Raw genomic sequence first — 12,589 nt, 5'->3', positions numbered from 1 at the left:
GGCCTCTCAGAGTGCTAGGATTACAGGCGTGAGCCACTGCGCCCGGCCTAAGCCTTTTTCAATCTCTTCTTCATAGCAAGCTGAAATCTCACTGGGCCTAAGTCAACCAGCTTCAACTACACAGAACAAGTTTAATATCGTTTCCTCGAGAACATCCTTCAAATGCGCATGTAAAGTTGCCACATCTCTCTTTTCTTTTAACAAATATACTAAAATACTGAAATGCAGTCTGTGACTGCAGTCCCTGTACCTATCTCCAGGGTGTGAGGGAAAGGACAAGGGGAGGCAAAATCGACTTATTAAAAGGGCTGCAGGTAGGATGTTCGGGAGGGGATTACCTTAATGCCGTCTTCACCGGCTAGTCCAGGGAAGCCCCTGCTGCCCTTGGCTCCCTAAAGAAAAGAACAGAAGGAGATGGGTCAGAAGGCACGCTAATCAGTTATTAAAAAAGGATGTGCTCAGATGACCCCTCCTCTCAGTGAAGGTGTGACACTATGATTCTCGAGTGTAGTTTTCAAAAGCTGTAGCTTTTTGTTTGTTTATAACCACGTAGCGACTCTCAAAAATCCGTCTTCATCTAGTGGGACGGATGTTTCACTGCATCCATGGGCCAAATCAAGTCTTTACCTCACTGCCAGGGAAGCCAGGGGCACCATCTTTTCCAGGTTTTCCCTAAAACAAAACCAAAACCAAAACATGTAATTTAATAAATATGGATAATTTTACAAACATGGAACCCTTAAATGATACAATCATCGCCTCTTGACCTCAGGCAAGAAAGCCTGAGTGAGGCTCCCCTACCAAGTTTGGAAGCAAAAACGATTAATCACAGAATTCGCGATGTCCCTCCCTTCCCAGAGAAGGCAGAAGCCAGTCAGAAGGGGAAGCGAGAGAGTCAAAGGAAGGAAGCAAGGAAATCGACAGCTAAACCTAAACTGGATTTGATGCTCCTAATCTTAAGCTTGGAAGGAAAATCAAGGAAGCGCTGAGCTGAGAAGTGAATGAGGAAGGCTAGAAAGAGGCAGGTGTTCACAGTCAACTTATTTATTTGAAATGTGGGTAATCTCCTGAAGCCCAGGTGTGTCTATATTTAAATGTAAGTATAAATGAAATATTGTGGTATCTAAACAGACAGCTTTTGGATTAACTATTATGGTGTTTACTCTTCCTGACAGAATTAAAAAAAATCATGTTCATTAAACATTTTTTCTTTTTCTTTTCTTTTTCTTTTTTTCCCAATATATAATTTTTAGAGTTTTTACACAATGTATGTGTTTAAATCTTTCCAAAATGGATCTGGGTTGGGTAGTGGGCCCCTGTTGTTTCTGTCTCCTGCGCACCGTACTTCTGGGCACACGAGGCCCCGTTTCTTTTGGGGAGCTGCTCTTCCCCCACTCCGGGTCGTTCTGGTGGGGCTGTCAATCACAGCCGCTGCCCCACTGGCCTGGCCAATCATAGGACTTTTTCCCCTGGCCACGGGCATTTTTCTGGAGTGAGACATATGACCCAAGCTGGGCCAATCAGATTAATTCTTTGGGATTTTATATATGGGTGCTGCCTTTCTCCTTGGATGCCATTAACCTGCAGTTGTCTGCTGCTACACCTTGGTCTTTCTCCCCGTCTCCCCTGACATCTGCCAAAGGAGAGAATGAGGCTGATACACAGAGAGAAGCAGAAGTGGGATGAGAGAGTCCTCCCATATTTCCAGCTCTGCCTGTTTTAGTCTTGAACTTCTCAGAACAAATAAATCCCACCTCCCAAACCTTAAAAAAAATTTTTTTTTTTAAATCTAAGCTAGTTGGGCATCTTAATCTTGCAACCTAAAGAGTCCTGAGTCCTGACTAATAAAGCCTGCGTATGACACTGAATTTCTAAATTTACCTGTGGGCCAGGTTCTCCGGGAGCACCCTTTTCAGATCTGTACGATTCTCCAGGCGGTCCCTGTATCAATTAGAGCTATGTCAAGTTTTATGAATTATTGATTTTAACTTACATTGATTTTTATTAATTTGTCCCTGCTTTTTCTTTTTTTTTTGAGGCAGAATTTCACTCTGTCACCCTGGCTAGAGTGTGGTGGTGTCATCACAACTCACTGCAACCTCAAAGTCTTGGGCTCAAGCAATCCTCCTGCCTCAGCCTCTTGAGTAGCTGGGACTATAGGTACGCACCACTGTGCCCAGCTAATTTTTCTATTTTTAGTAGAAATGGGGTGTCGCTCTTGCTCAGGCCGGTCTCAAACTCCTGGCATCAAGTGATCCTCCCGCCTCGGCCTCTCAGACTGCTAGGATTACAGGCGTGAACCACGGCGCCCAGACTAATCTGTCCCTTCTGATTATTCTGCCATTTAAAAAAAATGTTTATATGATGGGGCATCTAAGAGGGAAATCTTAGTTATGCATATTAATTACAGAACAGATCTAAAAAAGCAGATGCTGGAGACGCCATAAGTTGAGCAGCATGGGCTGCATGTAAAACAGTGCAAGGATTTGTCTAGAAGTGGCTAAAAGATACTTCTAGTGTATTCGTGACCTCTGAGGTCAAATGTTACCGTGTTTTAGCCAATGTTAAGATTTAGGGGTAAAACATACATGAGAGTGAATGCTAAGGTTCTGCTTTGCACGTTGTGGGAATAATATGACTCTGAATGACCTACTGTGGGTCCAGGATGTCCAGGTTTGCCCATCGCGCCTTTGTCTCCCTTCTCCCCCTTGAGGTCCTGCCAAAAAATAACAAAAAACAATTCGACATTGTTACCAATGGATCAAACGAGATTTCACTGATTATACTTGGAAAAGTCCTCTTTCTGGTCAATAATCTGGATTTACAAACTATTAATGTGCCCCATGTTAACACAACCCAATAGACCTTCCCGTTTCTCATATTTCAAATTTTATACCTATGAACCCACTGAAACAATAGGCCAACTTTTTTTTAAAGACCGTATCTTGTGGCTGAAGCTACACTAAACTAATTTCATTCCTGAATCAGTTGTCTATAAGCACAATCAGATCATTTCTCATGTATTTTACTTTCATTTTAAATACACTAAAATTATTTTCATTGGGATAAATTATTTTCTGTTTAAGTGTTATAATGGAGATTTGATTCCTTAATCGGGTTTGTTTGAGCCCTTATCACATTTTATTGATTATATTTTTCCCAAAGTGAGTTTTCTCTTGAGGGCATCATTTTATTCAAACTCAATTATTTTTCCTGGCTCATATTGTCGAGAGCCAGATATTGTCAATGTAGTTTTTTCTATCATTTTTCAGACAATAAAGTTTTAGACTTTATGAATTTTATTTTCGTTGATTGCCTCAGAAAAGTTCAGTTATTTTCCTCAGGCCAATTTTTTCCAGTCTTCAATGTGAGTTATTATTTTGGCAATGTCAAATTTTACCACGTTTTGTTTTAACTCTTATTAGTTTTGTTTGATCGTTTATACCATTAAAAATTAATTACATTGGAGGGTGATGGCTAAGGGGGTTTCTTTCTGGCGTGATGAAAATGGTCTAAAATTGCTGCAATGGCTGCATAACTCTGTGAATAAGCTATTAATAAAAGCCATTGAATTGTATGCTAAATGAGTGAATTTTATGGTATGTGCATTATATCTCAATAAAACTGTTGAAAATTAATTATAACTAAGACCTATGAACTGTATACTTTAAAAGGGCACATTTTATGGTATGTGAATTATATCTCAATTAAGCTGTTATTTGAAGGAATTGATTATGAGTTTAAACAAGAAGGATGGTTTGTGTTTATTTCTTAGTTAATTCATAAGGAAATTGTTCGCTTCCTCTTCACTGCCTCATTCCCCTTCCCAAACATCCCAGGATCAATCTCGTGTCTAGGACTGTGTGCATTGTGCATTCATTCACTTCTTCTGAGCATTCGGTTCAGTCCCATACCCTGGTGCTCCTGGCTACCCCAAGCTGGGAGCAAAAAGCAAATGTTAGTGTCTAAATGACAGGGCCAGAGTGTCCTTGGTGAGAAGTGGAGGCTGCAGCATTCATGGAGTTACAATGGCAGGGTGGAAATGTCCCCTGTGGTCACGGTGCCCCTCCAGCCATATATTGAGGTCACTACCATCCAACTGGATCAGACCCACACACCACCATGCTATCACTCATTCAGAATTACTCACTGAATACCCACTCTGCGTCAGGGACAACGAGGAAACAGGGATGTGAGGGTGAACAAAGTCGGGCTCAGGCTCGGCCTCCAAGAATCTTGGAAGCCACTTGCCTCAGATCTTCCCCATCTGATATTTGCAGGTTTATGAGTGAAGGATGGGGAAGGAATGGATCCCGGAAGTTCAAGGGCCTGGGCTGAGCTGGGCTCAGACAACGGGGTTTGTGAAAGAGGTAAGGGGTTACAGGGACTTCATCCTAGAAACGGGAAGGTAAGACCCTAACAAGAAAATTCCAGAGTTACCGTTCTGTTTTCTGGGCCAGTAAAGGTCACAATAACTGTTCCTGGCGGTCCAGGGGGTCCCGTTAATCCTTTCACACCCTAAAGACAAATATACCCAGGAATGAGAAACTAAACATCATCAAAATTTCAACTTTACTATGTTTGAAAGATTACTTTTCCCCTTTAGTTCTCATGCAAGAAGACAGAGCAGATGAAAACACGTTAATCTGAACTTGGCTAGTGAACAAATGGTATAGGCTGTCATGCTCTAGAACTTAAAGTATTTTGCCCCCTGATAAAGCACAGTATTTAAATTACCCGCTCTCCTTTCTGTCCTATCATGTTGTCACCCATGTGACCCTGTAAGGAAACACAAAACCAAATTATTTTAAAAAAATATATGAATAAAAAGTCTAAACCCATTAAAGTTCCAAAATTTATAATTGAGCATTTACATTTTAATCTTAATTTTAGAATCATAAACGTTATTTGAGCTATTTCTTAGAGCAGAACATCAGTACGTTTCTTTTAAAGGAGGAAATATTGGGGTGCAGAAAGCTTAAGGGATTCACTTAACGTGGTGAATGACGGCACAAGGTGGTGTGGGGTAGGAGAGGGGCCCAGCTCAGAGCACAGTTTTTTCTGGCTCAACCAGTAGCTAATTTTGGTCCCGCTGGTTGGGTACTGAACTTCCTAATGCTCCCGTTTCTCATCTTAAAAATAAGAAGGATGGGTAACCGAACTTCAGGGTTCTGAAATTCAAAACTTAATAGAGAATCTAATAATAGAATTCAAGCTTCCTGACTTCACTAGGAATTTAGTGACATCAGATAAGTCTAATGTGAATAGTTTCTCTTCACTAATGATGGCCAATCCATCATTTCAGCCAATATCTTCTTGCTTTCTTGCTCTTGAGTATGGAGATCTTCCTCTCATTAGCCCGAAAGCTGTAGAGGAATCAAAACACTTTAAACCTCTGCTCTGCTTTTTACTGTTGAGGGACAAGTCACTCAACTTGAACCTCTCCACCTCTCAGGGTGTGTGTGTGTGTGTGTGTGTGTTGCACACAAACATTAATGAAATACAAGTGGAAGCACCTTGGAAAGTACCCTATGAACGGGGCCACCTGGTACTAAGTAAGAGATACCATGGTTAGGACTAATTTCCTGGTGGGGCTCAGCCTCACTCAACATTTTTATACTAAAACTCACAATTGATCTTTTTAATAGAAACACATGCAAGACTCTGTTTCATGAGCACATAAATAATCATCTTTTATTTACTACGTAAAATCAGGTTTGTTTTGCGATGCAGCTCACTAAAAAAATTCACAGGATAAGTATTGGGTGATCAGTACGATTATCAGGAATGGAAAACCTATGGATTAAGAATCCTTGGGGGTTTTTTCCAGATAAGGAGCTCCTTATAATTGAACTAAGATTATTTGTATCAGAGATCAAGTTAGTGAAATACAGGGAGAAGAGCTAAGAGCTGCTAGCCACCTTCCCCTCCCTGCTGGGAATGCAGGTGAGTTCTGCAGAGGTGCCCGACAGTGACCCACATCAAGTAGCGGACCAGGTTTGGCTCTTGGGATTGGTTAGGGTGTTCTAGCTGATACAATATATGAACTGTGGCCTACCTTAGGTCCTGTAGGTCCCATGGCTCCTGGAAAGCCCTAGAAAAACCCACAAATTAAAATTACAGCAGGAAATACACCCAGCTAGAAAACTCTTTTTAAAACTTTTTTCTATAATTAATCAATTAGTTTACAGAGTCTATAGCAGTGGTGACTTCATACTCACAGCGAATCCTGGGGGGCCAGGTGGGCCGACAGGCCCAGGAAAACCTCGAGGGCCTGGCAAACCCTTTAAATTAAGAGATGGATAAGAGTAAGTTTAAATTTACTTCTCACCTAAGAACAATGTCCATTAATTAAATGCATCCAAATATTTTAATAAAATCAGAAGAGCGCAACGCTCCCTTTTAACTGGCTGCGGTTAATTACAATAAACGCCAAAAAGTGTGTTGCTATGTTTAACAGGCTGCCAGGACCATCCTGGTGACACTGTTTCCAGGAAAATGACCAGAGCAGTTGCTTAGTTGCTTTACTTCAGAAGTTTTCAAAATTTTGCTCTTCTCTCTCTTTCTTCCTCTCTCACTCTCCTTCTCCCTTTCTCTTGTTTTGGCCAACAATGTTCCTACCTTAGGGCTTTCCACCTGCTCTCCTGCAGGTGTCCTCTCTCCCCAGACATCGCCACAGCTCACTTCCTCTCCCTTTTCTTATCTATGTGCAATTGTCACCCTTTCCACAGGCCTTTCCTGCTTACCCCAAGTTGTAACCCACCTTCGACCCAGACACTTCCCATTCTGCATTCCCTGCATTGTTTTTATCCTTAGCATTGGTTACTATCTAACATACTAATTTACACTTTTTTTCTGTTTTGCCCACTAGATTGTAAGCTCTATGAGGGCAGGAATATTTAAAATAATTTTTTGGCTGATTTGTACCCTGCTGTATCCCTAGAGCCTAGAAATAGCCTCTGGTACATAATTGGCGTGTAAACAATATTTCTTGTATGAATGAATGTACCAGCATTGTGTCTTCAGCACTGTCAGGATGACTACTACACAGATGACAATCAATACTAACTACCCGCTACTAACCCCTCTTCCTGGATCCTCTGCCTTCAGCATCTAAACTTGTAAATGTTTCCGAAGCAAAAAAGCAAAAGCCACTCTGCACTTTTGCAGCTCCTAGTCTGGCTTTGCAGCTCATGGTCAGTGGGCACAGCTCACCATGCAGGAGTCCAGCAATCTCAACTCGAACTCTGACTCACTTAGGCAAATATCCCATCTCTACCCTGGAACTTCCACATATTATTCTGAACTAAGTTAAAGTATTTCTAATTAATTAACCTGTACTTGTGGTTTAGGTCTACCAAAAGGTCCTTCTAAATTACAATATAGAGCACACACAACCCCAAAAGTAGTTGTGTCTCTTGGTATCCATTCTGAATTACCCTCAGGTGACATGCATATAGATCAGCAAAGCAAATCATTTAACAGGAGAAAGTTGCATTTAAATAAAACCTTTTTATTTACTATCATGCAAATTTAAAAATAGAGCTGTTATTTAACACTACAATTTTAAATGATATTCAACGTGTCATACAACTCCACCCTTAATTTTAACGAATACAGATTAAGTGCAACCTAACTATTCCCTGCATCCTCTGCAATTCAGGAAAGCTTGTGTAATTGGGAGTTGAGAATAAAAGACGTACACAAAATCGTCTTTGTATATCAGCATCATGTAGTTTCTTATAACAAGGTGAATGCTAATTTGTAAATAGAATAAAATGAAGGTCTATTTAAAATGTTCTCAAGACAATGAGGAAAACATATGGGGGAAAGAGATGGGAGGATAGAGAGAGTGAGAGAGACTAAGAGTGATAATACCTGGGATCCTGGTGTCCCTGGCAACCCGGGGTCACCTTTTGCATTAAGTTCCATTTCTTCTCCTTTAGCAGGGGTGCCCTTGAAAATGAAGAAGTTCATCAAACATTATCAGTGTTATGTTTTCAAAACCCTTTAAATGCTTATTCAAGGTCATACTGCTTCAAGGATAAAAGTACTTTCTGGAATATATACTTAGAGAAACGATTTAGGATTCTGTAGATATTCCGTTATGAAGAATTCAAAGCATTTTCATATTTTCTAAAGTTGAAATTTTACTGTGAAAAACTTTCAACAGAAGAAAGACACAGGGATAATAAATCATTTTCAAGACACTAAAATTAATGGCAATCCCTGACCTAGAATGTGGGGTCCTGAGCATGAGGTCAGTTCCCTTCTCTTCAACCCTATTTCCTTAAATGATGATACAAAACCTGTATTCTTAAGACTCATTTATGACAAGAGCCAGAAGGAGCTCATCAATAGGAATAAATATCATGTCCAATTATTACAGTTTCTGAATGAATAAGGTCTAGAACATTATGAGATCCAATTTGTGATGACTTACATCTCATTATTTGATAGAAGTACTAGAGATAGAAGTAATTAGAGATTTTCAATCACAATATTCTACCAATGACTTACCTTTTGTCCTTTCAAACCAGCAGCACCCTGGGAAAACAGCAGCATATTAACAACTGGAGGCAACTCAAATACACACACTCCTACACTGTCCTCTCCGCTGTTCTGTATCCCTGCTGTACACTTCTCACTGCCTTTCAAACATGCTCACGTCTCTCCCATTTAAACAAAGTCCCCCCTTAATCTTTTACCCCTTCCCCAATACCACCCGGTCTCTCCTTCATCTCCCCAGCAAACTTCCCATTTTGTTCATCTCCTGCTCATTCCTCAGTTCCAAATCTGCCTCCTGGCTCCATCCTGCCACGGAATTATCCCTTGCTAAGGTCAGAAACGATTTTGATGTTGCTTAAACCAACGCCAACCTGTCAGTCTTCATTTTACTGGACTTCTCAGCAGCATCAGGGAGCTGTCTTCCTCTCCTCTACTGAAATAGATCTTTCCTGGACTTCCATAATGCACCCTTCTTGGCCTTCTACCACCAGGGCTGCTCCTCCTTCACAGACTCATTCTCCTTGACCTAGACCTTACCCCTGGTGCTGTGTCTCAGTTCTAAGCCCCTTTTCTCCTCACTCTCACTCCTTGAGTCATCACCAGCCCTGGTCTGTCCTCTGCGCAAATCCAAGTTGTGCATGTCCACTTGGATGGGTCAAAGTCTCAAAGTCTAAACCTGAACTCACAATACCTGTGTTCACCCATTCCTTAACTATTAGTTGAATGTCTACTATTGCTGCATCAGACTTCCCCAAAGTCATGACAGATTTGTGTACACAGCCATATGGAGGAGACTACTCTTACTTATGCTTTTTATCTTTGATGGGGAGTTCAAAATGCAAACCTACCGGGATCCCTGGGTAGCCTCGTGTCCCTGGAAGTCCTGGAAACCCTTGCTCACCCTGGAAGATATACAAAGTTTGTCATTCTTAGTTGCTCTAGAATAGCCTATTCAGATTTTCCTTATTTCTCTCTTCCAGCCTTGCAGTGGTAAATCTAGACAAAGTAACCTAAATTCCTTATGGCTACTGGGTCATGAGGCTGAAGACCACAAAACCATTATCTTAATTAAAAACAGGATTAGAATACTGTTTCTCAAATTGTGCATAAATGGCAAAGTCTATTTACGCCAAGAACTTTTTAATTGCTGTTTCTTTCAAAGTTTAGTAATTAGTTCATTCATAGCCACCATTCTGGGGAAAAGGAGAGCTCAGTTAGAGAACAAAAGGCTAGGAGTGAACATTGAAAACATCAGTCATTGCTTTCCAAAGACTGATTTTGCACTCAAGGCCTTAGTGTCTGATTTATATACACAACCTCAGATGAAAATAACCAGTTGGGCCCCCAGCTATCTTTCTGTGGGAGAACTTTCCTAAAAGACAATTAGAGAGCAAGGAATAAGAAGAAAGAAAACAGGAAGGTTCCTGGTTCCAAATCATATTGCTGGTCCTGGCTAAAGGAATGTTTCAAGGAGGGCCTATCTCTATCTCCTTGCTATTTCACCTTGATTCATTCATTCAGAAAAGGACTCATTAACCATATTCTGTGCAAAAACTACATACCTTAGAACCATTGCATCCTGGCAACCCGGCAAGTCCATAAGGCCCAGCATGGCCCGGAGTGCCCTGAAAGGAGAGCAAGTCCCAGTGAGGAGACATCACCACAAGGAACAGCATAGAATCCACAGGAACAGATGGGCTAATTCCAATAGCTACTGAAGTAGAAATGGTAGTTTAAATAGTTTAGTAGTAAATTTAAATCCTTGTTTTAGATATAATTTCAATACCATAGCAAACGAAACAGGCCGATTAAAATGAAGACTTATCAAGTGAGATGTGGACATTTCAGATAAAACAAAAGGCCTTTCTACATAAAATTAAGTCCTTGAACATGTTGCTTTAAGCTGAGGAGAAAGGAAGGGAAAAAGAAGAGGGAAGTGTGCACAGAGGTAATTATTTTGTTATTCTATGCTATTAAGCAGAATCATTCTATTCTATTCTATTCTATTGCATTCTATTCTGTTCTGTTCTATCCTCTTCTATTCTCTTACGCTTATACTTCAGGATTTACGATTTAACTCATATGTCATATAAATCCACACTCTAATATAATATGCAATTTTATGGTACCAGTTTCTTCATGTAACAAATGTATCAGAACACATTTCCACCAAGACATTGCTACTGTTTTAATATCTCTATTAAAAGGAGCTTACTTTTAATTTTTCCAGCTACATATTTTTCCCATTACTTACTGGAAGTCCAGGAGGACCAGAAAATCCTGGTAATCCAGTTACTCCCTGAAGACAGAAAAGACAAGACACTTTTAAAATGTTCAACCTGCAAACATAAATTTACCATTGCAACAATCTCTTCCTGCAACTGTAATTGGGAATAGCTCAAAATGATTGGAACAACAAACAAACAAAAAAAAGGGGTTTAAGAAAATTTCATAAGTCTCACATTTATAAGACTTTTAAAAAGAGATCATTTTTTTTCTAGCTTTTTACATAGATTCCTAAGCTATAATTTGCACAGAGTAAAGTGCTCCAGTCTCCCGTGGACAGCCTAACAAACGTTTACTTATGTGTACTTTCATATTACCACTGTCCCACCAGACACACTGCGTCTCTGTCACTCCGGAAGCTTCCCTCGTGCCCTTTCTCGGAGTTAACACCTGCCCTTAACGTGGTAATCACGATTTTCACCTCTACCATGACAGATTAGTTTTATTTGTTCTTAAACTTCATCTATAGAACCATACACAATTTTCTCCTTTCTGACATTTTTATAACTCTCATGGTGCAAAGTTGATCCTTTTTTAAAAGAAGAATAGTCACCAAACAATCAGGATGGACTGGACGGACTACTAACCCTTACGCCTTTGGAACCAGTGAGTCCTGGAAGTCCCGGAGAGCCCTAGATCCAAGTGAAAAAAAGAAAAGGTAAACACTGTGAAAATTACTTCGCAGTGAGAAACCTGTACGTTAAAGATCCCAGTCTTATTCACATGTCAAGCTATTTTGTTCTTGTGATTATTTCACTGTTAATAAGGTTCAGGTGCTTGCTTATTTTATTGGAGGTAAAATATTTATCAGAAAAGACAAACAAAAATTCATTCAAACCCTTGCTACTCAAAGTGGGGATTGGGATCTGCAACCCTCGCATCACCTGGAAGCTTGTTAGAAATGCAGAATCTCAGACTTCCCTCACCTCCCAGACCTGTTTTGTTCTAATGAGGCATCGCTTCTGCACATTAAAGTCTGCAAAGTGTTGCTGTAAAAGTCCTACGTTAGCCAGACCGCTGCTGAGGTCTGATAAGCATGAATGACACAATTACAATGGCGGATGGGAATGGCAGCCAATTTTTCTGTGCACGAGAAACACTTTATTAACAAAATGTACCTGACATACACAAGTAAATAAATAGCCAAGTAAATCTGCCCAAACCAGAGATAAACTTGCTTCAGGCACGTAATGAATACAGTTTTGTGGTCGTTTCTTGGAGAATAACCTTACATGGAGACTGTCTTAGCTAGACCGCTTGGTATGAAAGTTCCATTGTCCGAAAGTTATTTTTGTCATTCCAGAGAGTTTCAGCATGTTTTGGTATTTTTGATTATTTGAGTAAAAGGTTGTTACAGAGTCTTCTGAGATTGGACTGTCGAGGTCAAAGTCAGCCTTTTATATCTGAGGTGGAATTCCTGGGTGCATGACCATGTTCAAGGCTGCTCCCCTTCTCTGTAGGATGCTATCTGTGTTATGCAGAAAGCAAATGAATACCTTGAAGGTTTTACTTCCCCATTGTAAACTTGTTCATGTGGAAAACATTTAAAATTAAGATAGGAAGCTTATAAATCTGAAAAATCTTTTTGGTCAGGTTTTAATATCCTCTAATTGTCTGCCTTTGCTCAAATTATCTTTTGTAGCTACATCTATAAGCTATGCTTTATTAGATGACTCTAAGGCAACATGGCACTCAGAGTTTCTGAATTAATCTTGTGGAATACCTGCACGTCATGTAGCCCACACTAAGCACTGTGTGTTTACAACTATTATTTTAAAGTATTGCTGCGTCTCTA

At 40.2% G+C, this 12,589-nt stretch overlaps 1 protein-coding gene across 1 annotated transcript in view; it reads right to left on the bottom strand.

Moving 5' to 3' along the window:
• Positions 1-12,589, bottom strand: part of COL4A3 (collagen, type IV, alpha 3 (Goodpasture antigen)) — a 151,588-nt gene that overhangs the window by 62,024 nt on the left and 76,975 nt on the right. The window contains exons 4-17 of the mRNA XM_012642471.1: positions 11,382-11,426; positions 10,763-10,807; positions 10,071-10,133; positions 9,357-9,410; positions 8,521-8,547; positions 7,879-7,956; positions 6,222-6,284; positions 6,059-6,094; positions 4,738-4,779; positions 4,441-4,518; positions 2,654-2,716; positions 1,882-1,941; positions 628-672; positions 339-392 (exon numbers count right to left, since the gene is read on the bottom strand). Coding sequence (XP_012497925.1) covers positions 339-392; positions 628-672; positions 1,882-1,941; positions 2,654-2,716; positions 4,441-4,518; positions 4,738-4,779; positions 6,059-6,094; positions 6,222-6,284; positions 7,879-7,956; positions 8,521-8,547; positions 9,357-9,410; positions 10,071-10,133; positions 10,763-10,807; positions 11,382-11,426 — 753 coding nt within the window. The remainder of the gene's footprint in view (positions 1-338; positions 393-627; positions 673-1,881; positions 1,942-2,653; positions 2,717-4,440; positions 4,519-4,737; positions 4,780-6,058; positions 6,095-6,221; positions 6,285-7,878; positions 7,957-8,520; positions 8,548-9,356; positions 9,411-10,070; positions 10,134-10,762; positions 10,808-11,381; positions 11,427-12,589) is intronic.

The sequence above is a fragment of the Propithecus coquereli genome, unplaced genomic scaffold, assembly GCF_000956105.1.
Source record: "Propithecus coquereli isolate 6110/MARCELLA unplaced genomic scaffold, Pcoq_1.0 Scaffold18, whole genome shotgun sequence".
In the NCBI taxonomy this organism is placed as follows: Eukaryota; Metazoa; Chordata; class Mammalia; order Primates; family Indriidae; genus Propithecus; species Propithecus coquereli.
The sequence above is the reverse complement of the archived record's forward strand: the minus strand, read 5'-3'. Positions and strand labels throughout refer to the sequence as shown.